The sequence below is a fragment of the Meles meles genome, chromosome 15 (genome assembly GCF_922984935.1).
Source record: "Meles meles chromosome 15, mMelMel3.1 paternal haplotype, whole genome shotgun sequence".
Classification (NCBI taxonomy): domain Eukaryota; kingdom Metazoa; phylum Chordata; class Mammalia; order Carnivora; family Mustelidae; genus Meles; species Meles meles.
Window position 1 is genome coordinate 30,084,659 of NC_060080.1, and position 23,924 is coordinate 30,108,582.

Below are 23,924 nucleotides of genomic sequence, written 5' to 3' on the forward strand. Positions count from 1 at the left end.
GCTTGGTCGGGTGACGTACTTCTAGCGGGGGCGTGTCCTCCCCCGGAAATGGCTTCACCACCCCGCCCCGCCCCCGGGCAGCGTCTAGTGAGGTGCGGCATGAACCTTCTTGCTAGGAGCAGCGGCCTAGGGCCGCTGTGCGGGGTTGCTCGTGCGGGTAAGCGTTCGCCACGCGGGAGCTCCGCTTGTGGGGAGAAGCGCCTGAGGCGCCTTCCTCAGTTGGGGGCCGCTTGAGGCGCTCTGAGCGGCAGCCGGGTCCAGCTTCAGACCGAGAGCGCCTGTGTGGCCGTGGGCACTGCGCGTGCTCGCCGGCGCCTCGTAGGCGTGCGGCGGTGGGGCCGGGTGTTGGCTTTCCGTGAGCTTGAGTCCGCGCAGCAGCTTCGAAAGCGCTCAGGCTGCTTGCACTTGCAAATACTAAGATGTTTTCGTGGTCCCGTTTACTTGTTTTTCGTAGTCCTTCCCTGTCTCTGGAGAGGGAAATACTTCAGCTCCGGGAGAGAGCCGGCAGAAAACCAGGTGACACCAATGCTGCGGCACCTTATATACAAAATCAAGGCAACTGGTCCCATCACTGTGGCCGAGTACATGAAGGAGGTCTTGACCAACCCTGCCAAGGTACGGGTCGGGGAGCCCGAGGACCAGGCCGCTCCAGCGGCTTCGCGAGGTGTGAGCCAGGAGGGCTGTGCGCCGAGATGCCCAAGGGTCCTCCGCGCAAGCAGTAGTGGTGCCTTCTCCAGGGGACGAGCCATACCCCGAAGAGTTGGAGATAGAGAAATTAATGTCCCTGGGTTGGTCAGGCATCGATCAGGTCAGGGGCAGTGCCATGAAGAACGGAGAATAGATCCAAAGCTGTTCAGGAGGCAATGTAACTGATTGAATTTAGGAACCGAGGGTCAGGATGTCTTTCCTTTCGAGGCTGATGGTAGATGATAGTATCGTTTCTCTGGGAAGGGGAATGCAGAAGGAGGAAGAGCAGCAGCTGCTTTAAGAGGGAGGGGAAGGACAGAATTCAGTCCCAAGTAGGAATCTGAAGTGCACGTGGACTCAGATGGAAATTTCCAGTAGGCACCTGGAAATAGGAGTTTAGTACCTGGAAAGTTGACTGGGTTGGGATCACATCAGCAGGCAATGGAAACATATTCCGGGATTTCTTTTTGGGAATGGAAAGTCCAGGTCTCTACTGTTTTAGGATTAAGCATTGCCCTTGTGCTGTGTCCTGCATTTCCTTGCCTGCTCAGCGAAGCCACTTGGTGAAAGCCTGTGGTCCTTTTATTTTAGAATGTTTTACCTTTTGCTGGGTCAAAATAGGAAAGCCATGGAATTCTGGAGTTTGTTTGGCCTGTTGCTGTTGGATGTGGTGTCTGGAGGTTTAATAAAGGGGGATCCTTTCATCCTCCTATTCAGTGCTACCACATACCAAAAGTTCACCCAGGGAGAAACTTTAGAACAAACATCTCTGTGTTAGAGTGAAGGACCACTTATCATTCATTCATTTATTGAGGCTCCAAAAGTGCCAGGCACTATCTCAGGCACTGGGAATACTGCAGTGGACAGTGGAGCACGGCACTTATGTTCTAGTGAGGACATGAGCTACAAACAAGGAAACGGGCGTCTGGGTGGCTCCGTAGGTTGGGCATCTGCTTTTGGCTCAGGTCATGATCCCAGATTCCTGCACTCAAGCCCGGCATCCGGCTCCCGGGTCGGCGGGGAGCCTGCTTCTCCCTCTCCTGCTTCCCCTGCTTGTGCTCTCTCTCTCTCTCTAATAAGTAAATAATATCTTTAAAAACCAGGAATAAAACAAGACAATTATAGATTACTGTAAGTGCTTCTGAAGGAAAGAAAAAAAGAGGTTGATGGGATTGAAAGTAAGGAGTGCAATGGGAGTAGAAGTTGGGAAAGTTCTCTAGGTAGGTAAGTGGCCAGCAAAGGCCAGATGGCTGAGCCAAGGTTTGAAGGATGGGGTTTGGCCAGCCTGGCAAAGAACTGGGAGTGAGTTCCTAGTAGCAGAAGGAGAAGTACAAAGTTTTTGAGCTGGGAAATGGGTTAGCCTATACAGAGAAGAGCAAGGCACCACTATGGCTGGCGGGTGGTCACTGGGGGTGGCAGGTTAATGGTGAGGAGAATAGTAAGAGAAGAGTTCAGAGAGGAGCCGGTTCATTCAAGGCTTTCATGGAATTTACCTTTTTGTGTTAGTGCAAGGGGAAGCCATCAGGGGGTTCATTTTATGCATCTTGGTGATGACATCCAGGTGGAGACAGTAAGCGAGCATTTGGCTGCAAGAGTGTGGAGTTCTTGAGAAAGATTGGATATACATACATAAATTTTTTCATCATCTGTATATAGATGGTGTTTAAATTCAAGGACTTAGAGAGAGTCTATTTAGAGAATAGGAGGTTACCCAGGATTAAGCTTGAGGTAACTCTTGAATTTAGAGTAGAGGCTTTTTTCCTTTTTTTTTTTTTCTTTTTAAAATCAGCTTTAATTTCTATTTTATTTAAAAATTTTTTTGACCTTTTTTTCTTAAAGATTCCATTTATTTATTTGAAGAGCAAGAGTGAGCACAAGCAGGGAGAGCAGCAGGCAGAGGGAGAGGGAGAAGCAGACTCCCTCCTGAGCAGGAAGCTGGATGTGGGCTTGATATCAGGACCCTGGGATCCAAAGGCAGACACTTAAACCAACTGAGCCACCCATGTGCCCCTTTTTAACCTTTTTTTTTTTTTTTTAATTGAAGTATGGTTGATACAATGTCACAGTAGTTTCAGGTATACAACATAGTGATTTTTTTTTTAAAGATTTTATTTATTTATTTGACAGACAGAGAATGCAAGTAGGCAGAGATGCAGGTAGAGAGAGAGAGAGAAGCAGGCTCCCCACTGAGCAGAGAGCCCGATGCGGGGCTCGATCCCAGGACCCTGGGATCATGAGCTGAGCCAAAGGCAGAGGCTTTAATCCACTGAGCCACCCAGGCGCCCTCATAGTGATTTTTGACAATTGTACCTCATGCTAAACTCATCACAACCGTAGCTGCCATTGGAGGTTCTTAACCTAGGGATCCTTGAACAGAAACCCTGGGGCTGTGAAGTTATATGGGAATAAAAATTACACCTTTATTGGCATTAACTTTTTTCCCACCATTTTTATTGAGAAAGAATTGACATATATCACTATATAAGTTTAAGGGATATAGCATGATGGCTTGATTTGCATGTAACGAAGATTGAGTTTTTTTTTAACTTTTTTTTAAAGATTTTATTTATTTATTTGACAAGAAACAGAGAGAGAGAAAGAGAGCAAGCAGGGGTAGCTGCTGCGGGAGAGGGAGAAGCAGGGAGCCTAACATGGGGCTTGATCCCAGGACTCTGGGATCATCATCTGAGCCTCAGCTGAGCCAAAGGCAGACTGTCTTAACCTAATAACCCGGTGAATACCACAGTGGGTCAGTTAACATCCATCTTTTCATATAGGCACAATAAAAAGAAAAAAAAGGGGGGGAAATTTTCTTGTGATGAGAACTCCCAGGATTTACTTGAACTTTTCTGTGTATCATACAGCCATGTTAGCTATAGTCATCGTGTAACGCACATTTGTACTGGTTATTATCTAACTGGAAGTTTGTACCTTTTGCCCACTTCTTCCAATTTTTCCTCCCCCTACCCTCTGCCTCTGGTAATCAAAAGTCTGATCTCTTTTTCTATGAGTTTTGTTTTTTTTAATTTATTTTTAAAAAGATTTTATTTATTCATTTGAGAGAGAATGTGTAAGCATGAGCAGGGGGAGGGGCAGAGGGAGAAGCAGACTCTTCCCAGAGCAGGAAGCTCAATGCAGGCAGGTTTCCAGGACCCTGGGATCATGATCTGTATTGAAGGCAGCCGCTGAACTGATTGAGCCACCCAGGGGCCCCAAGGTTTTTGTTTTTGTTTCTGTTTTTTTAAGATTCTCTGTCTAGGTGAATCCTGTATTATTTGTCTTTCTCTGATTTCACTTAGCATAATGCCTTAAAGGTTCATCCATGTTATCACAAATGGCAGGTTTCCTTTTTTTAATGCCTGAAAAACATTCCATTGTGTGTGTGTATATATATATATACCACAGCTTTTTTTCTCATTTAAAAAAGTTATTGAAATGTAGTTGACCAACAATGTTACATTAGTTTCAGGTGTGCAACATAGTGATTTGACAATTTTGTACATTACTCACTGCTCACCACAATAAGTGTAGTCACCATCTGATACCATACAGTGTTGTTATGATATTATTGACTGTGTTTTCTGTGCTTTTTAATGTACTTTTCATCTCTGTGACTTATTTATTTTGTAATTGGAAGTTTGTTCTTGAAGTCCCTTCACCTATTTTGCCCATCCGCCCACCCATCCACTTCCCCTTTGGCAGCTACAAGTTGTTCTCTGTATTTAATAAGAGTCTGGGGTTTTGTTTGTTTTGTTTTTTTGGATACCACATGTAAGTGAAGTCATATGGTATTTGTTTTTTCCCATCTGACTTATTTCACTTGGGTTGTAGGGTGGCTCTGTTTACAACTTCTTGAGGAACCTCCATACTGTTTTCCATAGTGGCTGCACCAGCTTGGATTCCCACCAATAGTGTAGGAGAGTTCCCCTTTCTCCGCATCTTTGCCAACATCTGTCATTTCCTGACTGGTTAATTTTAGCCATTCTGACTGGTGTGAGGTGGTATCTCACTGTGGTTTTGATTTGTATTTCTCTGGTGCTGAGTGATGTTGAACACTTTTTCATGTGTCTATTGACCATGTGGATGTCTTCTTTGCAGAAATATCTTTTCATGTCTTCTGCCCATTTCTTGATTGGGTTGTTTGTTCTTTGGGTGTTGAGTTTGATAAGTTCTTTATAGATTTTGGATACTAGCCCTTTATCTGATATGTCATTTGCAAGTATCTTCTCCCATTCTGTTGGTTGTCTTTCCGTTTTGTTGACTGTTTCCTTTGCTGTGCAAAAGCTTTTGATCTTGATGAAGTCCCAATAGTTCATTTTTGCCCTTGCTTCTCTTGCCTTTGGCGGTGTTTCCAGGAAGAAGTTGCTGTGGCTGAGCTCAAAGAAGTTGCTTCCTGTGTTCTTCTCAAGGATTTTAATGGATTCCTGTCTCACATTGAGGTCTTTCATCCATTTTGAGTCTGTCTTTCTGTGTGGCATAAGGAAATGGTTCAGTTTCATTCTTCTGCATGTGGCTGTCCAATTTTCCCAACATCATTTGTTGAAGAGACTTTTTTTTTTCCATTGACCATTCTTTCCTGCTTTGTTGAAGATTAGTTGACCATAGAGTTGGGGGTCCATTTCTGGGCTCTCTATTCTGTTCCATTGATCTATGTGCCTGTTTTTGTGATAGTACCATACTGTCTTGAGGATTACAGCTTTGTCATAGAATTTGACTGGAATTGTGATACCACCAACTTTGGTTTTCTTTTTCAACACTCCTCTTCCTATTTGGGATCTGTTCTGGTCCCACGTAAATTTTAGTACTATTTGCTCCATTTTTTTTTTTTTTTAAGATTTTATTTATTTATTTGACAGAGAGTTCACAAGTAGGCAGGGAGGCAGGCTGGCAGTAGGGGAGGCAGGCTCCCCGCTGAGCAGAGAGCCTGATGCCTGATGCTTGATCCCAGGACCCTGAGATCATGACCTGAGCTGAAGGCAGACCCTTAACAACTGAGCCACCCAGGCACCCCTGTTTGTTCCATTTCTGTGAAAAAAATGTTGATGGTATTTTGATAGTGATTGCATTGAATGTGTAGATTGCTTTAGGTAACATAGACATTTTCACAATATTTGTTCTTCCAGTCCATGAGCATGGAACATTTTTCCATTTCTTTGTGTGTCTTCCTCAGTTTCTCTCATGAGTATTCTATAGTTTTCTGAGAACAGATACTTTGCCTGCCTCTTTGTTTAGATTTATTCCTAGGTGGCCGCAGCCAGATCCCCCCCCCCCCCCAACCCTGTTTCGCAATCAGTATGACAATGATGTCACTGTTTGGAGCCCTCAGGGCAGGATCAGTATGACAATGATGTCACTGTTTGGAGCCCTCAGGGCAGGATTCATCAAATTGAGTATGCAATGGAAGCTGTCAAGCAAGGTTCAGCCACGGTTGGTCTGAAATCAAAAACCCATGCAGTGTTGGTTGCACTGAAGAGAGCACAGTCAGAGCTTGCAGCTCATCAGAAAAAAATTCTCCATGTTGACAACCATATTGGTATCTCAATTGCAGGACTTACTGCTGATGCTAGACTGTTATGTAATTTTATGCGCCAGGAGTGTTTGGATTCCAGATTTGTATTTGACAGACCTCTTCCTGTGTCTCGTCTTGTATCTCTAATTGGAAGCAAGACCCAGATACCAACCCAGCGATATGGCCGGAGACCATATGGTGTTGGACTGCTTATTGCTGGTTATGATGATATGGGCCCTCACATTTTCCAAACCTGTCCGTCTGCCAACTATTTTGACTGTAGAGCCATGTCCATTGGAGCCCGTTCTCAATCAGCTCATACTTACTTGGAGAGACATATGTCTGGATTTATGGAGTGCAATTTAAATGAACTGGTGAAACATGGTCTGCGTGCCTTTTGAGAGACACTTCCGGCAGAACAGGACCTAACTACAAAGAATGTTTCCATTGGAATTGTTGGTAAAGACTTGGAGTTCACGATTTATGATGATGATGATGTATCTCCATTCCTGGAAGGTCTTGAAGAAAGATCACAGAGAAAGGCACAGCCTGCTCAACCTGCTGATGAACCTGCAGAAAAGGCTGATGAACCAATGGAACATTAAGTTACAAGCCAGTCTATGTGTGTATTATCAAATCTGTAAGAATGCAGGAACATGTACTGATGACAATAATCTATACTTTGAACCAAAAGATGCAGGGTGGTCTTATGGTATGTTTTAGGAATCAGTCCAGATGTGTTTTTCCTAAGCAACTTGTCTGAAACCATATAATGGTATGATTTTTCTTTGAGAGGGTCTATATAATCATTTTCTAGTAAGTATAGTTATCTGTACTAATGTTTTTATATGAAGAACATAGTGTCTTTGTGTTTTTAAAGACAACTGTGAAATAAAATTGTTTCACCTGCCAAAAAAAAAAAAAAAGATTTATTCCTAGGTATCTTATGTTTTGGGGTACAATTGTAAATGGTATCAACTCCTTAATTTCTCTTTCTTCTATCTTGTTGGTGTATAGAAATGCAACTGATTTCTGTGCATTGATTTTGTATCCTGTCACTTTGCTGAATTCTTGTATGAGTTCTAGCAGATTTGAAGTGGAATCTTTTAGGTTGTCCACATACAGTATCGTATCATCTGCAGAGAATGAGAGTTTGACTTCTCCTTTGATGATTTGGATGCCTTTAATTTCTTTTTGTTGTCTGATTGCTGAGGCTATGACTTCTAGTAGTATGTTGAATAGCAGTGGTGATAGTGGACAGCCCTGTGATGGTCCTGACTTTAGGAGAAAAGCTTTCAGTTTTTCCCCATTGAGAATGATACTTGCTGTGAGTTTTTCATAGATGGCTTTTATGATATTGAGGTATGTACCCTCTATCCCTACACTGTGAAGAGTTTTAATCAAGAAAGACTGCTGTACTTTGTCAAATGCTTTTTCTGCATGTATTGAGAATATTATATGGTTCTTGTTCTTTCTTTTATTAATGCATTGTATCACATTGATTGATTTGCGGGTATTGAACCAAGCTTGCAGCCCAGGAATAAATCCCACTTGGTCGTGGTGAATAATCCTTTCAATATACTGTTGGATCCTATTGACTAGTGTTTTGGTGAGAATTTTTGCATCAATGTTCATCAGGGATATTGGTCTGTAATTCTCCTTTTTGATGGGGGAGATGGGTTTTGTCTGGTTTTGGGATCAAGGTGATGCTGGCCTCATAAAATGAGTTAGGAAGTTTTCTTTCCTTTTCTATTTTTTGGAACAGTTTTAGAAGAATAGATATTAATTCTTTAAATGTTTGATAATAGGGCTACCTGGGTGGCTCAGTGGATTAAAGCCTCTGCCTTCAGCTCAGGTCATGATCCCAGGGTCCTGGGATTGAGCTCTGCATTAGGCTCTCTGCTCAGCAGGGAGCCTGCTTCCTCCTCTCTCTCTCTGCCTGTCTCTCTGCCTACTTGTGATCTTTGTCTGTCAAATAAATAAATAAAATCTTTGAAAAAATAAAAAAAAATGGGGAAAATCTTCATAACATTGAATTTGGTAATGATTTTTAAGTATGACATCAAAAACATAAACAACAAAAGAAAATACACATAAATTGGACATAATCAAAATTTAAAATGTACATCAAAAGACACTATCAAAAGAGTTAAAAAAAAAAAAAATGTTTGATAGTATTCCTTTGGGAAGCTGCCTGGCCCTGGGCTCTTGTTTGTTGGGAGATTTTTGATGACTGCTTCAATCTCCTTACTGGTTATGGGTCTGTTCAGGTTTTCTATTTCTTCCTGGTTTAGTTTTGTTACTTCATAGTCTTTAGGAATGCATCTTTTTCTTCCAGATTGTCAAATTTGCTTGTGGATAGTTGCTCATAATATGTTCTTATAACTGTTTGTATTTCTTTGGTATTGGTTGTGATCTCTCCTCTTTCATTGATGATTTTATTAATTTGGGTCCTTTCTCTTTATTTTTGATACATCTGGCTAAGGGTTTATCAATCTCATTAATTCTTTTGAAGAACAAGCTCCTAGTTTCATTGATCTGTTCTACTGTTCTTTTGGTTTCTATTTCATTCATTTCTGTTCTGTTCTTTATTATTTCTCTCTTCCTGCTGGTTTAGGCTGTATTTGTAGTTCTTTCTCCAGTTCCTTTAGGTGTAGGGTTAGGTTGTGTATTTGAGACCTTTGTTGTTTGTTGAGAAAGGCTTGTATTGCTATATACTCTCCTCTTAGGACTGCCTTTGCTTTATCTCAAAGATTTTGAACAGTTGTGTTTTCATTTTCATTTGTTTCCGTGAATTTTTTAAATTCTTTAATTTTCTGGTTGACCCAGTTACTCTTCAGTAGATTGCTCTTTAGCCTCCATATTTGAGTTCTTTCCAACTTTCCTCTTGTGGTTGAGTTCTAGTTTCAAAGCATTGTCATCTGAAAATATGCAGAGAATGATCCCAATCTTTTGATACCAGTTGAGACCTGATTTGTGACCCTGGGTGTGATGTATCCTGGAGAATGTTCCATGTGCACTAGAGAAGAATGTGCATTCTGTAGCTTTAGGATAGAATGTTCTGAATATATCTGTGATGTCCATCTGGTCCAATGTGTCATTTAAAGCTCTTATTTCCTTGTTGATCTTTTGCTTAGATGATCTGTCCATTTCAGTGAGGGGGGTATTAACGTCCCCTCTATTATTGTATTATTGTCATTGTGTTTCTTTGATTTTGTTATTAATTGGCTTAGATAATTGGCCGCTCCCATGTTAGGGGCATAAATATTTACAATTGTTAGATCTTATTGGATAGATCCTTTAAGTATGATATAGTGTCTTTCCTCATCTCCTATTATAGTCTTTGGTTTAAAATGTAATTTATCGGGCACCTGGGTGGCTCAGTGGGTTAAAGCCTCTGCCTCTGGCTCAGGTCATGATCCCAGGGTCATGGAATCAAGCCCTGCATCAGGCTCTCTGCTCAGCAGGGAGCCTGCTTCCCCCCTCTTTCTGCCTGCCTCTCTACCGACTTGTGATCTCTGTCTGTCAAATAAGTAAATAAAATCTTTAAAAAATAAATAAATAAAATGTAATTTATCTGATATAAGGATTGCCACCCCAGCTATCTTTTGATGTCCATTAGCATGGTAAATTGTTTTCCACTCCCTCACTTTAAATCTGGAGGTGTCTTTGGGTTTGTAATGAGTCTCTTGCAGACAGCATAGCAAAGGGTCTTGCTTTTTTATTTAATCTGATACCCTATATCTTTTGATTGGGGCCTTTAGCAAATTTACATTCAGGGTGACTATCAAAAGATATGAATTTAGCGCCATCATATTGCCTGTAAGGTGACTCTTGCTGTATATTGTCTCTGTTCCTTTCTTGTCTTTGTTACTTTTGGGCTCCCTCTTTGCTTAGAGGACCCCTTTCAATATTTCCTGTAGGGCTGGTTTGGTGATTGCAAATACTTTTAGTTTCTGTTTGTCCTGGACATATCTCATGGTTTTAATTTGCATTTCTCTCATTAGCTTCTAACTGAAATTTAGCATTTCTTTTATTACCAACATACCTCTTATTATCAGCATAATTACTGGCATCAGTACTTCCCAGGATTTTAGCATCAGTGGCAATCAATAGTGATCATAGGTATCTCAGAATTCATTGTGCTCTTCCATACTTCAAAACTTTGTTACTTACTAGACCTCAGGCTTGGCTTTATTAATATATTCATAAGGATGCTTATATGTTACTATATCACAAGTTTATTTTTTAAATATTGGGTGAATATTTTTCAGTTTTTGGAGGAGGGGTAATCCTCTATGTTAAAGTCCTGAATTTAAAAACATTCTATGAAGGGATCTGTGGTCTTCATCAGGCTACCACAGTGGCTCATAATGTGCCACAAAAACACTGCTGAAATGCTCATTTATGAAGAGAAAGAGAAAAGCTTGAGAGGAGATGCTCTATGAAGTGAAGTAGTTTTTTTTTTTTTTTTTTTTTTTTGTTTGACTCAAGTATATTTCTGCTGCTGAGAGAGGGAAGTTAAAACTCTTAGAGAAGGGGGCGATAACAAGATCCTGGCCCATGAGAGCTGTGTGAGGAGAGGTGATGATCCAGAGCACAGGTGGTGGGATTAGGTTTGGATAAGAGTGGAAGGTAAAGGCATTTCATCTTGAGTTCTGAGGAATGAATGGGAGCCGGTGGAGGCCGGTCAGGAAGCTGAGTAAGTCCTATTTTATAACATTCTTTACTTCCTTTTTGGGCAGAAGTCCAGGTCACCTGCTGAGTAGGGTAGTGGAAGAAGGAGCTTGAGGAACACAGGGAATTTTTTAACAAGGAATTCTTGAGTAGGTCTTGAAGTTTAGACAGTAAGCTTAAGCTTGGGATAGAATAGTAAATAAGATAGTCCTCTTCCCCAAGTAACTAAGCCTCTGGGTGAGGAATACAGACATATAAATAAAGAAATACATAAAAGGAAGCACTGCTGTTAGTCTGAGGTTGGAGGGCTGGAAGTGGAGGTTAGGGAAGGTGGCATTTGAGCAGATTCGATTTTATTGAGTATAAGGTTGCCAGGGAGAAATGTGTAGGAAGAAAGGAGAGTATTTGCAATGGCATGGATGTATGGATGAGCAGGGCTAATTAAAAAAAAAAAAATTATGGAGATGTAAGTATTCATTTAGAAAAATGCATAAATCACAGTGCATATAGCTTAATGAATTTTCACAGAGTGAACACTCCCACATAACGAGCATCTGGGTCAGGCAGTAACATCACCAACAGGCAGGGCTAATTTGAAACAGATAGTGAGAATTTGGGAAAGGAGGCTGGAGGGAGGGGCAGATAGGGTCTTACTGTGTTGGGTTGTGGGAGCAGGGAGGGGAGGGAGGGGGTATGGGATGTGAGGATGGACATGACCTGGCTTTTTCCTTTATGGTCAAGGAGGGATCATGTTTCCTTCTGCTCTGGCATTTTGTAAAGTTTAAGTTACTGTGTTTATCTTGTTTGTTTAGAAGAGATTACTTTCTTACCAAGTGATTATGTCGTTGTATACATCATGTAAGATTTTGGAGGGGTAGTTTAAAAAGCGTATTTAAAAGTTAATTTGTTTTCTCTCCTTTCTCTTTTTACTCAGGGATATTATGTGTACCGTGACATGCTAGGAGAAAAAGGAGATTTCATCACTTCACCGGAAATAAGTCAGATCTTTGGGGAGGTAATATTCAATGTAAACTATAAAAGAAACTAATATCACAAATATTTGGAAGCAGATCACATTGTATTCTTCTTTAATATAGCGTTGTACAGCTTTGTTTTTGTGATTCAGGTTTCCTTTTTTTTAAGTTTTCATTTTTAATCATAAACATGCCGCAGGAATAGAGAACAATAGAGGAAAGAGAGATCAGTGAAGAAAGCGAGAAAAGGTGCAAAGCACTAAGGAGTTGGTGGGGAGAGGCTCTAAAGCTCCTGCCCAAGATTGCACCGTCAGTCAGAGCAGAAGTCCCCCGTAACAAATTGTGAACTCTTCTTAGGGATTCTAGTTCATTGATTTCCGTATAAAAAACCCTTTGTTAAATTTAGATATAGGAAATAGTACCTAAAAGGAAGTAGAATACAGGTATTAAAAAATGTTAATTATGCATAAAAAGCCATGTAATTACTGAAATCATATGAATATGAAGAAAGGCATAGCCCTATTCCATATGTTTATTTGTTATCAAAGACTAGCACCTTCCTGTAAGTGATTCCTCTTACGTGTGTTATGAGATCTCTTACAGGGGGAAGTGCCTTTTAACTGTTTTCTCCTGTTACTAAGCTTTCTAAGTGGTGTCTTTTGTAATGTCTCCATGAAGCTTCTGGGTGTGCGTACATACATGTACATATTGAGTCACATACATACATAATTTGTTTGCAAACATTTTGCTTTCTGACATAAAGTACGTATTTATGTAGAATTTTATGTTGTGCTATATACTTTTATATTTTATAATACTTCAGTGTGGTTTTTTCCCTTGTCACAGCTGCTAGGTATATGGTTCATTAGTGAATGGATGGCCACTGGAAAAAATGCAGCTTTCCAGCTTGTGGAATTGGGCCCAGGAAGGGGTACCCTCACAGGAGATATTTTGAGGGTAGGTAATAAAAGAATGTCTTTAGATCCTCATGTACTCACCTGAATCTGTGCTTTTGACTTGTTTACAAACTCCATTGATTTCCTTGGCTTTCAGTCCTATCTCCTTAACCGCCTCTATTTCTCAGCTGAAGTACAACGTCAGAATAATACAATGAATCGTAACTTATTGTTGTCTGTTTGTAATTTTTAAAAAACGAGGGTGGGAGAGAATGTGAAAGGTAAAAGTCAAAACATTTAGAAGACATTGGAAGCGTGTATTTTCTTCTAAGTAGGAAAAGAGTTTTTGAATTATATACAAAGCAGAAGCCATAAAGGAAAAGATAAATTGAAAGGTAATTTCAACTTTCAACTACATTAAAGAATTTTTTGTTCTTTTTTTTCCTTAAGATTTTATTCATTTGTCAGAGAGAGAGCACAAGCAGGGGAAGCAGCAGGCAGAGGGAGAGGCAGACTCCCCACTGGGCACGGAGCCTGATGTGCGACTCCATCCCCGGGATTATGACCTGAGTCAAAGGCAGATGTTTAATGGTCTGAACCACCCAGGCATCCCAAATTTTTTGTTCCTTAAAGAAATTAGGAACTTCTGTTCTTCAGAGACACTGTAAAGAGAGGGATAAGCCAAGCCGCAGAGTGCGAGGAGTTATTTACAACACATATAACCTACAAGGAAGTGGTAGTTAGAATACATAAAGAATTCTTTTCAATTGTTAAGGTGGTGATAGATAACTCAATAGAAAAGTCAGACTGAAGATGTGAACAGGCCCAGCATGAAAGAGGAAATCCACATGGCCAGGAAAAACAAAAAAAGTGCTCAGACTGGTTGGGGGTCAGGGAAATGAAAGTTAAAATCACAGTGACCTACCACTGTACCCTCCAATGAGAAGATTTTGCAGCACCAAGCGTTGGTGAGGATGGGGAGATGTGGCACAGAGGGGACTCTTAGACTGTTAAGACCATGATTTGGTGTAAGCACTTTGGAGTGCTTATTAGGCATCATCTGCTAATGTCTACGTTCTTCTACTGTGTGACCCAGCCGTTTTCCTGCTGGATATTTGTCCTCCAGGAATGAGGGCATATATGTAGCAGGATGCATGTACAAGAAGATAGCATTGTTTAGAATAGCAGAAAAGCTGGAAACAACCCCAATGACTATCAGTGGGAGAATAGATCAATAAATTGTGATACAGTGGAATGCCAAGGGTTGTGCAAATGTGTGAAATCACAGCAGAATGCATGATATTCAGATAAAACTCAGCATCTTGTTGAGTGAAAACACCAATTTATACAAGAATTCATATCATATAATTGTATTACATAAAATCCTTAAATAGTCAGCATTAAACAATATGTGTTTGATGATTCAGACGTGTTCAGTAACATTTATAAAGAAAAAGCGGGACGTATAAACTCCAGATTGAGAACGGTGGTTGAGCTCTGAGGGTGAGGGAGAATGTGGGGGCTCCAACAGGAAGGGTCAGGTCACTTCCCTTTTATCAGAGATAGCTGATACTTTTCCATGGATTGTTCTTTCTTCCATTCTACCTAATATTGTCTAAAAACATTAAAAAGGAGTTATTTAGGGTGCCTGGGTGACTCAGTTGGTTAAGCCACTGCCTTCAGCTCAGGTCATGATCCTGGAGTCTTGGGATGGAGTACCACATCGGGCTCTCTGCTCAGTGGGGCATCTGCTGCTTCCTCTGACCCTCCCACTTTCATGCTTTCTCCCTCATTCTCTCAAATAAAAAATAAATAAAAATTTAAAAAAGCAAATGTGGCACTAAATTTTTTTTAAAAAAGGAATTTGGTTTATAGTACATGATAAGTACTTGTATTTATTAAACTTTGATAGTTACACTGCTTTGGAATTCATTAGTCTTTTTTAGTTTTTTTTTTTTTTTTTTGTTTGATCAGAAAATGGTTTTTATTGGCTGAAAAGATAAAAATGGAAAATGTGGAGATATAACAAAAGGTGACAATAAGTAGGTAACTGGGCAACAAAAAGAAACCCAGGGATGATGCCAGAAGAGAACAAAAAGGATTCTCCTGGAGTCTTTTTTAGTTTATCTTAAGTATATCTGGCAGTTCATTGTAAAACAAAAAAAAACATTATACATTTAAATGTCTTGATGCTGTATGATTTTTGCTTGAAATTAGGAATCAAAGGCTTTTTAAAAATTTATAACATCTGACAAATAATCCTGATTATATCATATTTGTGAGGCAATAGAAAACAACCACTGATTTATGTTTCTGGAGCTCTATTTTATATCTCTTTAAATTGGCAAAGTCATTTGACTATTTAATAAGTTTCTCAAATAATACTGTCTTGTTTCAAGTACTTTAAAAATCAAGCCCATAGCTCTTAAAATGTATAAAGGATGCTTCTTTAGAACAGGTGCTAAGAACCTTAAAAAGCCAAAGAATTTAAAGGAATGTTGAGAAAATAGACAAAAGACATATTTACATACTTGTTTTTTGTTTTTTTTTAAAAGATTTTATTTATTTATTTGACAGACAGAGATCACAGGTAGGCAGAGAGGCAGGCAGAGAGAGGGAAGTAGGCTCCCCGCTGAGCAGAGAGCCTGATGTGGGGCTCGATCCCAGGACCCTGGGATCATGACCTGAGCTGAAGGCAGAGGCTTTAACCCACTGAGCCACCCAGGCACCCCTACAGACTTGTTTTCATTTCTTGATCATAATTTCTGAAGGATTTTTCTCTTGGGAAGTTTTTCTCTTTGTAGTTTCATTTCAAAACAAAATTTGGAAAAATCTGTCCTTACTATCAGCCTATACCTGCATATTTCAGATCTTAAAAGTAGGAGGCAAATCACCAATGAAAATTGAATTCAGATGAAAAATACTATTGATGTACTTTGTGCTTTAACATTGAATTTTTAGCATGAAAATATTGATAAAGTGGGGCACCTGGGTGGCTCAGTGGGTTAATAAGCCTCTGCCTTCAGCTCAGGTCATGATCTCAGGGTCCTAGGATCGAGCCCTACATCGGGTTCTCTGCTCAGCAGGGAGCCTGCTTCCCTTCCTCTCTCTCTGCTTGCCTCTCTGCCTACTTGTGATTTCTCTCTGTCAAATAAATAAAATCTTTAAAAAAAATTGATAAAGTATTAATATATTCCTTTTTTCCTCATGTTTATAACAGTTATAAAAATGTGTGTAGCTAAGAAAAAATTAAAAATGTGAAATAACTACAAAGTTAAACCCAAGTTTTTAGTGCCACTCAAATTTTATTTCCTGAAGATACAGTTTAAACATCTCAGAGATTATTTCATAGACATAGCAGCTTTATAAAATCAAGGGTATCTGTACGATTTATTTTCTTGTTCTTTTTAGATCCCTTAATCTGCTTATTTATTGGATGTTAAATCTTTAATTTTCATTTATTTGTCAGTCTAATTTTTATCTTTAGGAAGCCAAATTATGTACTACTCATCTTTTCTGTGGACAGTGTGTAATAGGTTGGTTATGATTCTCACAGACTGCTGGAGAGTGGTTTGTGTGGACAACAGACGCCTCCGAAACCAAATTTTATTCCTGTAACACGGGCAAATTATTGAGGTAAATGGTTAGAAAACCCCAAATCTGCCCAACACATTGTATTTTGCCCTTTACCCCTTCTTTTGTCTTTAGGTGTTCAGTCAGCTTGGATCTGTGCTGAAAAACTGTGACATTTCAATACATCTGGTAGAGGTGAGCGAAAAATTGAGTGAGATTCAAGCATTAACACTGACTGAAGAGAAGATCCCTCTAGAGCGGAATGCTGGGTCCCCCGTATGTATGAGAGGTGTTACTAAATCTGGGATTCCAATCTCGTGGTACCGAGATCTGCAGGATGTTCCAAAAGGTAATTCTTTCACACGACGTAATGAAATCATTTTGATCGCGTCCCATCCCGGCAGTGATGGTGAGCCGAGCCACAGAGGGCACGCTAATAGACTGAGTTAGTGCTGCCAGGTCCCTGACTCATAGGGAAGAGTGAATCCTTTTCTCGAAAAGAGCACTGTGTTAGAAAATAACATGGCTCGCAATAGGAGCAATGAATGTCCTGTGGTTTTGCAAAAATGACAGTGTCATCTCTGTTGTACCTTTAGTTTTTCCTGACCCATAAGAGTACTGATGGGGGTGGGGATGCAGGGCTCTGACGGACGCAGCGCTGGATGGGTTTAGTTTAACTTTCTTCATCTTTTGAATGTTCTTGCTGGCCTTTTCGTGGGGGAGGGAAAATCCCTGCATTGGGCTGTTGAGGCCCTGCTCACACCTGCAGGGGTGCTCTGGTCTCCGGGAAGCCATCTCGGCAGGCCTCTGCTCAGCCGTCTCCGATGATGTTAGCAAGTTCAAAGCTTCTTTGAGTTAACAAGTTTGAATTCTGATTTCTTTCATGCCTGGTGAGGGATAAAAGATTTGACTGATGATTGAGATATTCTTGGCTGTCCAATCCTGCTGTGTGGAAAATGAGAACAGTAATGTTCTTCTGTCTGTTCTGCAGAATAGGTGAAGACGTGAGGGGATGATTCTCTGTAGACATGGCGGTGGGAGCCCCCCGGGTTCCCACACAAAATACTAGCATTTTATTATTATTTTTTTTTTAGTGTTCAAAAGAAAGATTTAAGTATTGCCTTAAAAATGCTGAAAGTTTTTTCCTTCTGTTTTTAAATAGGGTACAGCTTTTATCTGGCACATGAATTTTTTGACGTTCTTCCTGTGCATAAGTTTCAGGTATTGATGGGATAAAGTCATTAATTGAATAACAAAAGGCCTTATGTTGAAGGAAAAACATTAATGTATTTAATTATTGTTGGAGGTGACTATATTTGGTATTCAGATGAATAGAAATAATTGAAAAGCAAAAGTCAAGTATTAAGTAGAACCTTCATTCTCTTAGGATAACTAGTAAGAATGCTTATTTCTCCAGGGATAAAGATGTGCATGAATATAAGATGGTAAATGGCTATAGTACAAGGAAGGGTTACATTTAGCGAATAGCTTTAATATCCAAAGACTAAAATGTTTCCTCATTGAAGTTGAAGTGAAAGTTCAGATTTGGCGGTACTGTATGTGCACCGGTAGTTTCTGAGGCTGAGAGCGTGTACTGATTTGTTAGCAGAAGCTTTGGAGTCTGTTCTCTGCTGTTGGGGGCACCTGCCCTGTTGCTCATTTTCTCTGTGGCTCCGCCTCTTATCTCACCAACACCAGTTCACGGCTTTTAGTCGACTCTTAACTGTTCAAAGGAAATGAAGTATTGCCTGTTTAAAAAAATTTTTTTAAATTTTTTTATTAACGTATGATATATTATTAGCCCCAGGGTTACAGGTCTGTGAATCGGCAGGTTTACACACTTCACTGCACTCACCATAGCACATACCCTCCCCAATGTCCATAACCACACCACCCTCTCCCTACCCCACTCCACCCGGCAACCCTCAGTTTGTTTTGTGAGATTAAGAGTCTCTTATGGTTTGTCTCCCTCCTGATCCCATCTTGTTTCATTTATTTTTTTCCTATCCCCAAGCCCCCCACGTTGCAACTCCCCTTCCTCATATCAGGGAGATCATATGATAGTTGTCTTTCTCTGATTGACTTATTTCACTAAGTACAATATCCTCTAGTTGCAACAACCCACATCATCACAAATGGCAAGATTTAATTTCTTTTGATGGCTGCATAGTATTCCATTGTGTGTGTGTATATATATATATATATATATATATATATATATATATATATATATACCATATGTTTATCCATTCATCTGTTGATGGACATCTAGGTTCTTTCCATAGTTTGGCTATTGTGGACATTGTCACTATAAACATTCGGGTGCACATGCCCCTTCGGATCACTACATTTGTATCTTTAGGGTAAATACCCTAAAGGGCAATTGCTGGGTCATAGGGTAGCTCTATTTTCAACTTTTTGAGGAGCCTCCATGCTGTTTTCCAGAGTGGTTGCACCAGCTTGCATTCCCACCAACAGTGTAAGAGGGTTCCCCTTTCTCCACAGTATTGCTTTTTTTTAAGTGGTAAAGTAAATGTCATCTGTCGTATATGGTAGGAGGAGAAAAATAATAGTTACTCTTAATAGAGGCAATTTGAGAAAAAACTGATAAAAATGTGTTTTTATGCATTATTTTGTGTTCAGAAAACACCCCAAGGATGGCGAGAAGTACTCATTGATACCGACCCTCAAGTTTCTGATAAGCTGCGGTTTGTTTTGGCGCCTGGTGTCACACCAGCAGAAGTCTTCATACAAGTAGGAAGTTTTTTCTTCTTTATCACCAACCAAATCTTCATAGTCTCAATTTCTGAGTTCCTGTTTTAGCGTTCCTTTTTTTTTTTTTTTTTAAGATATTATTTATTTGAAGAGATCACAAGTAGCCAGAGAGGCAGGCAGAGAGAGGGGGAAGCAGGCTCCCTGCTGAGCAGAGAGCCCAATGTGGGGCTTGATCCCAGGACCCTGGGATCATGACCTTAGCCAGAGGCAGAGGCTTTAACCCACTGAGCCACCCAGGCGCCCTGTTTTAGCATTCCTTGATGGGGCAAGAGGAGAGTTTCTCTTAAGACATGAAGTGCTTTTTATTAATAGTGATCAAGTCAGGAGCCTGGGTCAGATCATCTCAGGAAGGCGTGACCTGAATGCCCTGTGAGGAGGAAGGTGGTAAGTGCTTACTCAGGCACGTCCTGCCCCTTCCCCCTTTCCCTCAGTTCCCTGTGACATGGTCATAGTAGCATCTGCCTGTCCAGAAGAGTTCGAGGTGTGTGAAAACAACTATTTTTTGAGCACCTTATATGTATTCCTCTTAATTTTCTCATTTAATGCTCAAAACAACTTTTTGTTATTTTAATTAAGTAAGTTTGATACCAGATGGCCAGAATGGTATGTTTACTGCTGCTTTCTGTTGGCCTCAAGGAGTAATAGCAAGAGTCTTTCTAACTTGGGGTCATGTGTAGGGGTTCAAAAAACCCTATGCTTATCAGGAATGTTTGGGCTTAGATCGCCTGTTTTATTTATTTTTTAAAATCAAGAATGGTGGTGATTTTTAATAGTTTACAGCTACAGTATCTAGTCTTATATGTATATAGTTACAGACAATAAATATCCATATGGCAAAATATTCACCTCTAGACAAAAATATCTTTGCAACTAAATAAACAGCTTTAAGTAATAATGAATAAAAAGTAGAAGCTGAGGTAATTTTTCATCTAAAGTGATTATAGCCTATATTAGGGGCACCTGGGTGACTCAGTTGGTTAAGCATCTGCCTTTGGCTTGGGTCATGATCTGTGGGACCTGGGATTGAGCCCCCTGTTGGACTCCCTGCTCGGCGGGGAGTCTGTTTCTCCCTCTCCTCCCTGCTCATGTTCTCTTCTCTCCTTCAAATAAATAAAATCTTAAATAAAGTGACTATAACCTATTTTAAAACATTCTTATTTTAAGAGTTCAAATAATTATGAAAGCCTTGTTTCATAACTAAAAATATAACTAATATATTTTCAAACTAAACAAAAAATATTTTATAGATAGGTAAATTACTGAAATTCAAAATTCAATCATGACTATATATATATATATATATTTATTTACTTATTTGGCGCAATTAATTTGGGGACTTTGTTGATAGCCTGACCTTTTAACAATAAAAAAGTGAAATTCATGAAAACTTTCTAAGAATCTACGTATTATTCTAATGCAAATTACATATATGTACATGGGGTTTTCATTCTGGATGAGCAGTCCATTCTCTTTCTTTAAAAATTATATCCCAACTATGTAAAACTGCTTAATTTCTCTTAAAAGATCTTCTAATTTTTTTTATTTGACAGACAGAGATCACAAGTAGGCAAAGAGGCAGGGAGAGAGAGAGAGAGAAGGAAGCAGGGAGCAGAGAGCCCAATGTGGGGCTCGATCCCAAGACCCTGGGATCATGACTTGAGCTGAAGGCAGAGGCTTTAACCCACTGAGCCACCCAGGCGCCCCAAAGATCACTTCTTTTAAGATGTACACTGACTAGTATGAGAAAGGGCATTTTGAAACTTCTTTAGATGGTGAAAGGTGAAAGTTTGTGTGTAGACAACATAATCCATACAGAGAAGGAATTTATTTTTATTGTAACTAAGAAATGCTTATTGTAGAAAAACCCTAAGGAAACTGTTTCCAGTAATGCATTTGGATTTACCTATTCTCTTATTAGCGTGATGAAATGAGGGACCACGTGGAAGTGTGTCCTGAGGCGGGCGTTATCATTCAGGAGCTTTCTCAGCGCATCGCACTAACCGGAGGTGCAGCACTCATCGCCGATTATGGTCACGAGGGAACAAAGACAGACACCTTCAGAGTATGTATGACTCAGGAACATGACTTACCATCAGTTCATTGGTATCATCTCTGAAGTTGTTAACATTTGAAGTTCACTGAAGATCTTCACCTTTGGTTTCTATGGTGCCTAGCCTTGTAGTATTACAGTATTTGTAATGAATATTAATTCATATTATAATTGCACTTAACCATAGGATTTCACTTCCAGACTGGCATTGGAACAGGGTCTGAATCGTCTACATTCTGCTTCAGCTGCAGAACCTAGGTCTGCATAGATCCTACTTAGCATCTGAATAATACACATGGGAAGATTTTCTTAAAGTTAAGAATTTTCCCTCCATTTAAAAAAATTTATAGTACTTCTATGCAGATTTGATTTAGCTACTATGATCAGACTTTTCCCATATTTTCAGTCTTTTTTCCTTTCTAGATACATTCTTTTATTCTACCTGAGCATCCTTCCTTACGTTATCAGTTGTGTTGAATATCCTTTAATTGAAATATATTTAACTGAATACTACTATTAGTCATTTTCTAGATCCGTGGTTCTCAAGTTCTAAATTTTATTGTATCTTAAAAAAAAAAAACAAAACACCCTTGGAGTTTTTTTTTAAAATGCTGATTCCCTAGCCTTCCCTCCAGGCTTCGGATTCAGTAGGTCTGGGCAGAGTGCAGTAACGTGGGCTCAGGCGATTCTGGTGCACGTAGTTGATGGATACGCCCTGTCAAACACCATCTAGAGTCTGGTGAAAGTTTAACGTGATTCTAGTAAGAAACAAGTTAACACACATGGAGAACTCATGGGATCTCTACTCCATCACCACAAGCAGTAATGAAATGGGAAAGCAGCATTTCCAGGCACCCAGTGTCGCACTTTATATCAGATTTTCCACGTAGCATGTCATTTGAGGAAAGGGTGCTACTATATTAAGAGTTTATAAACCACTGACTTAGGCCATGTTTTTCTTTCCAACAGTTAGATAAAATGTACTAAAATAATAGCAGTTCTTGAATTTTGATAATGATAACCATAAAGGGACAAAAACTCATTTTAAAAATTGTGTTCAAGGGGTTTTGTGGCCACAAGCTTCATGACGTCCTGACTGCCCCGGGAACGGCGGACCTCACAGCCGATGTGGACTTCAGTTATCTGCGCAGAATGGCAGGGGGACAAGTAGCTTCTCTGGGGCCAATAAAACAACAGATGTTTTTAAAAAATATGGGCATTGATGTCCGGCTGAAGGTAATGATTTATTTCAGGATCATTAAATATTTTTATTTTGTAGTATTTCATAAAAATGTCTCAAGTGATAAGATCCCCCAGCCTCAGCGCTCTTCTTGGTCAGCAGGCCCTGGGTACTATGGTCTTTCTGGTAGCGTTGGGCCTCGTGCAGCTGGGCTGCCTGGGCTGGGGCCACTGTGCACGCCCCTGCATCTCCAACGAGCTAGCATGAAGACTTCAAATAGTGTTCATGCCCAGTAGGAAAAGTTGACTGTGTTTATGGGGATGAATTTTAGAAGGGTCCTGAAGACATCTTAACTCTTCAGTGAAAATCAAACCACCTGGGGATGTTTGTTTAGCAACCTGTGTTTTTAATAAGCACCCCATGATTCTAAGGCAGGTAATGAGAAATCCCACGTGAAGTCCTGCTTTACTGAGCAGCCAGTGGTCATTAGCATTGCTGCATGTAACCAGGAATGCTTCTAGTTATTTTTACTAAGACGTTTTTTCTTTTCAGGTTCTTTTAGACAAATCAGATGAGCCAGCCAGGCAGCAGTTACTTCAGGGGTATGATATGTTAATGAATCCTCAGAAGATGGGAGAAAGATTTAATTTTTTTGCCTTGCTGCCTCATCAGAGACTTCATGGGAGAAGCCATCCAATGGATGCGTGCCAGTCAAAGCCCTCTGTGTCACCCGTAGCTGGGTTTGGTGAACTTACCTGGCGGTGATCTCAGTGTGGTCATTTTACCCCTAAGTCTGCCTAAGAAAGCAAAATAAAGGGAACGTGTTTCATGTATCACAGGTAAAATAAGTATGACAATATTTTATGTCTTTATCACCAATAAAAATGGACTGTCTTACATACAGTACAACTAAATATTGATCTTTTACGGCTGTGTCTGGCTTTTGGCACAATTGTGTGCTTTTGGCTTAATGAAACAAGTTACTGAGAAACTAAGTGTCCTTTATTAAGGCTAGTTGCTGTATTTTTATTTTAAAAAATAAACATGAACACTGACTGGTTTAGCAAAAACTGAAACCTAACTGGCCTTTCATAGGGAATAGATTCAATAGGACTATCCATATATTATTTTTTAAAAATGAGGTACAGCAGTATGTTCTGACTCATCTCTAAGAATGTGGGAAGTGAAAAAAGTATAGTGGAGAATGTTTTATAGTTATGATTCCATTTTTGTTGGGGGAAAAGCTACATTTAAAGAAATGCTTGTAACTAATCTCATAAAAATTCATATTATTAGTGCAGACTGGTTGTTTTCTGTGGTAGTTACTTGTATATAAAACGTAAGGAAAGGATGCCTAGTAATCACTATTAAATATCCCATTGTGGAAGTGGGTTTTCAGGGTGGAAATTGCTCTCCGTTGTGGTAAATTTTCTACCCTCTACTTCTGTGAATTTTGTAATTTAAAAACTTTAGGGGTGTCCAGGTGGTTCAGTCTGAGTGTCTGACTCTTGATTTCAACTTAGGTCATGGTCTCGGGGGTAGTGGGATCTCCAGTCCCACGTCAGGCTCCATATGCAGCGTGGAGTTTGCTTGGGATTCTCCC

The 23,924-nt window shown here is 40.0% G+C and overlaps 2 protein-coding genes across 4 annotated transcripts; both read left to right on the forward strand.

Moving 5' to 3' along the window:
• Positions 1-65: 65 nt before the first annotated feature.
• NDUFAF7 (NADH:ubiquinone oxidoreductase complex assembly factor 7) lies at positions 66-23,906 on the forward strand. 3 transcript variants are annotated; one of them, XR_006815105.1, is made up of 11 exons: positions 66-157; positions 455-615; positions 11,808-11,888; positions 12,694-12,804; positions 16,452-16,665; positions 17,479-17,537; positions 18,960-19,070; positions 21,010-21,153; positions 22,204-22,377; positions 22,874-23,160; positions 23,845-23,906. XR_006815105.1 is itself a non-coding variant. In XM_045979511.1 (10 exons), exons 1-10 carry the CDS (start codon positions 100-102, stop codon positions 23,084-23,086), a joined length of 1,326 nt encoding a protein of 441 aa, XP_045835467.1. In that variant the 5' UTR covers positions 66-99; the 3' UTR covers positions 23,087-23,838. The 3 variants fall into 3 exon arrangements, 2 of the variants coding, with proteins under 2 accessions (XP_045835467.1, XP_045835468.1); XM_045979511.1 differs by lacking the exon at positions 23,845-23,906 and having other exon boundaries at positions 22,874-23,838; XM_045979512.1 differs by lacking the exons at positions 17,479-17,537; positions 23,845-23,906 and having other exon boundaries at positions 16,452-16,511; positions 22,874-23,838.
• Positions 693-7,122, forward strand: LOC123926129 (proteasome subunit alpha type-1-like). The gene is given in 3 exon segments (XM_045979911.1): positions 693-718; positions 2,194-2,257; positions 6,007-7,122. Coding segments are annotated over 3 exon segments (885 nt in total). The 3' UTR covers positions 6,802-7,122.
• Positions 23,907-23,924: the final 18 nt, after the last annotated feature.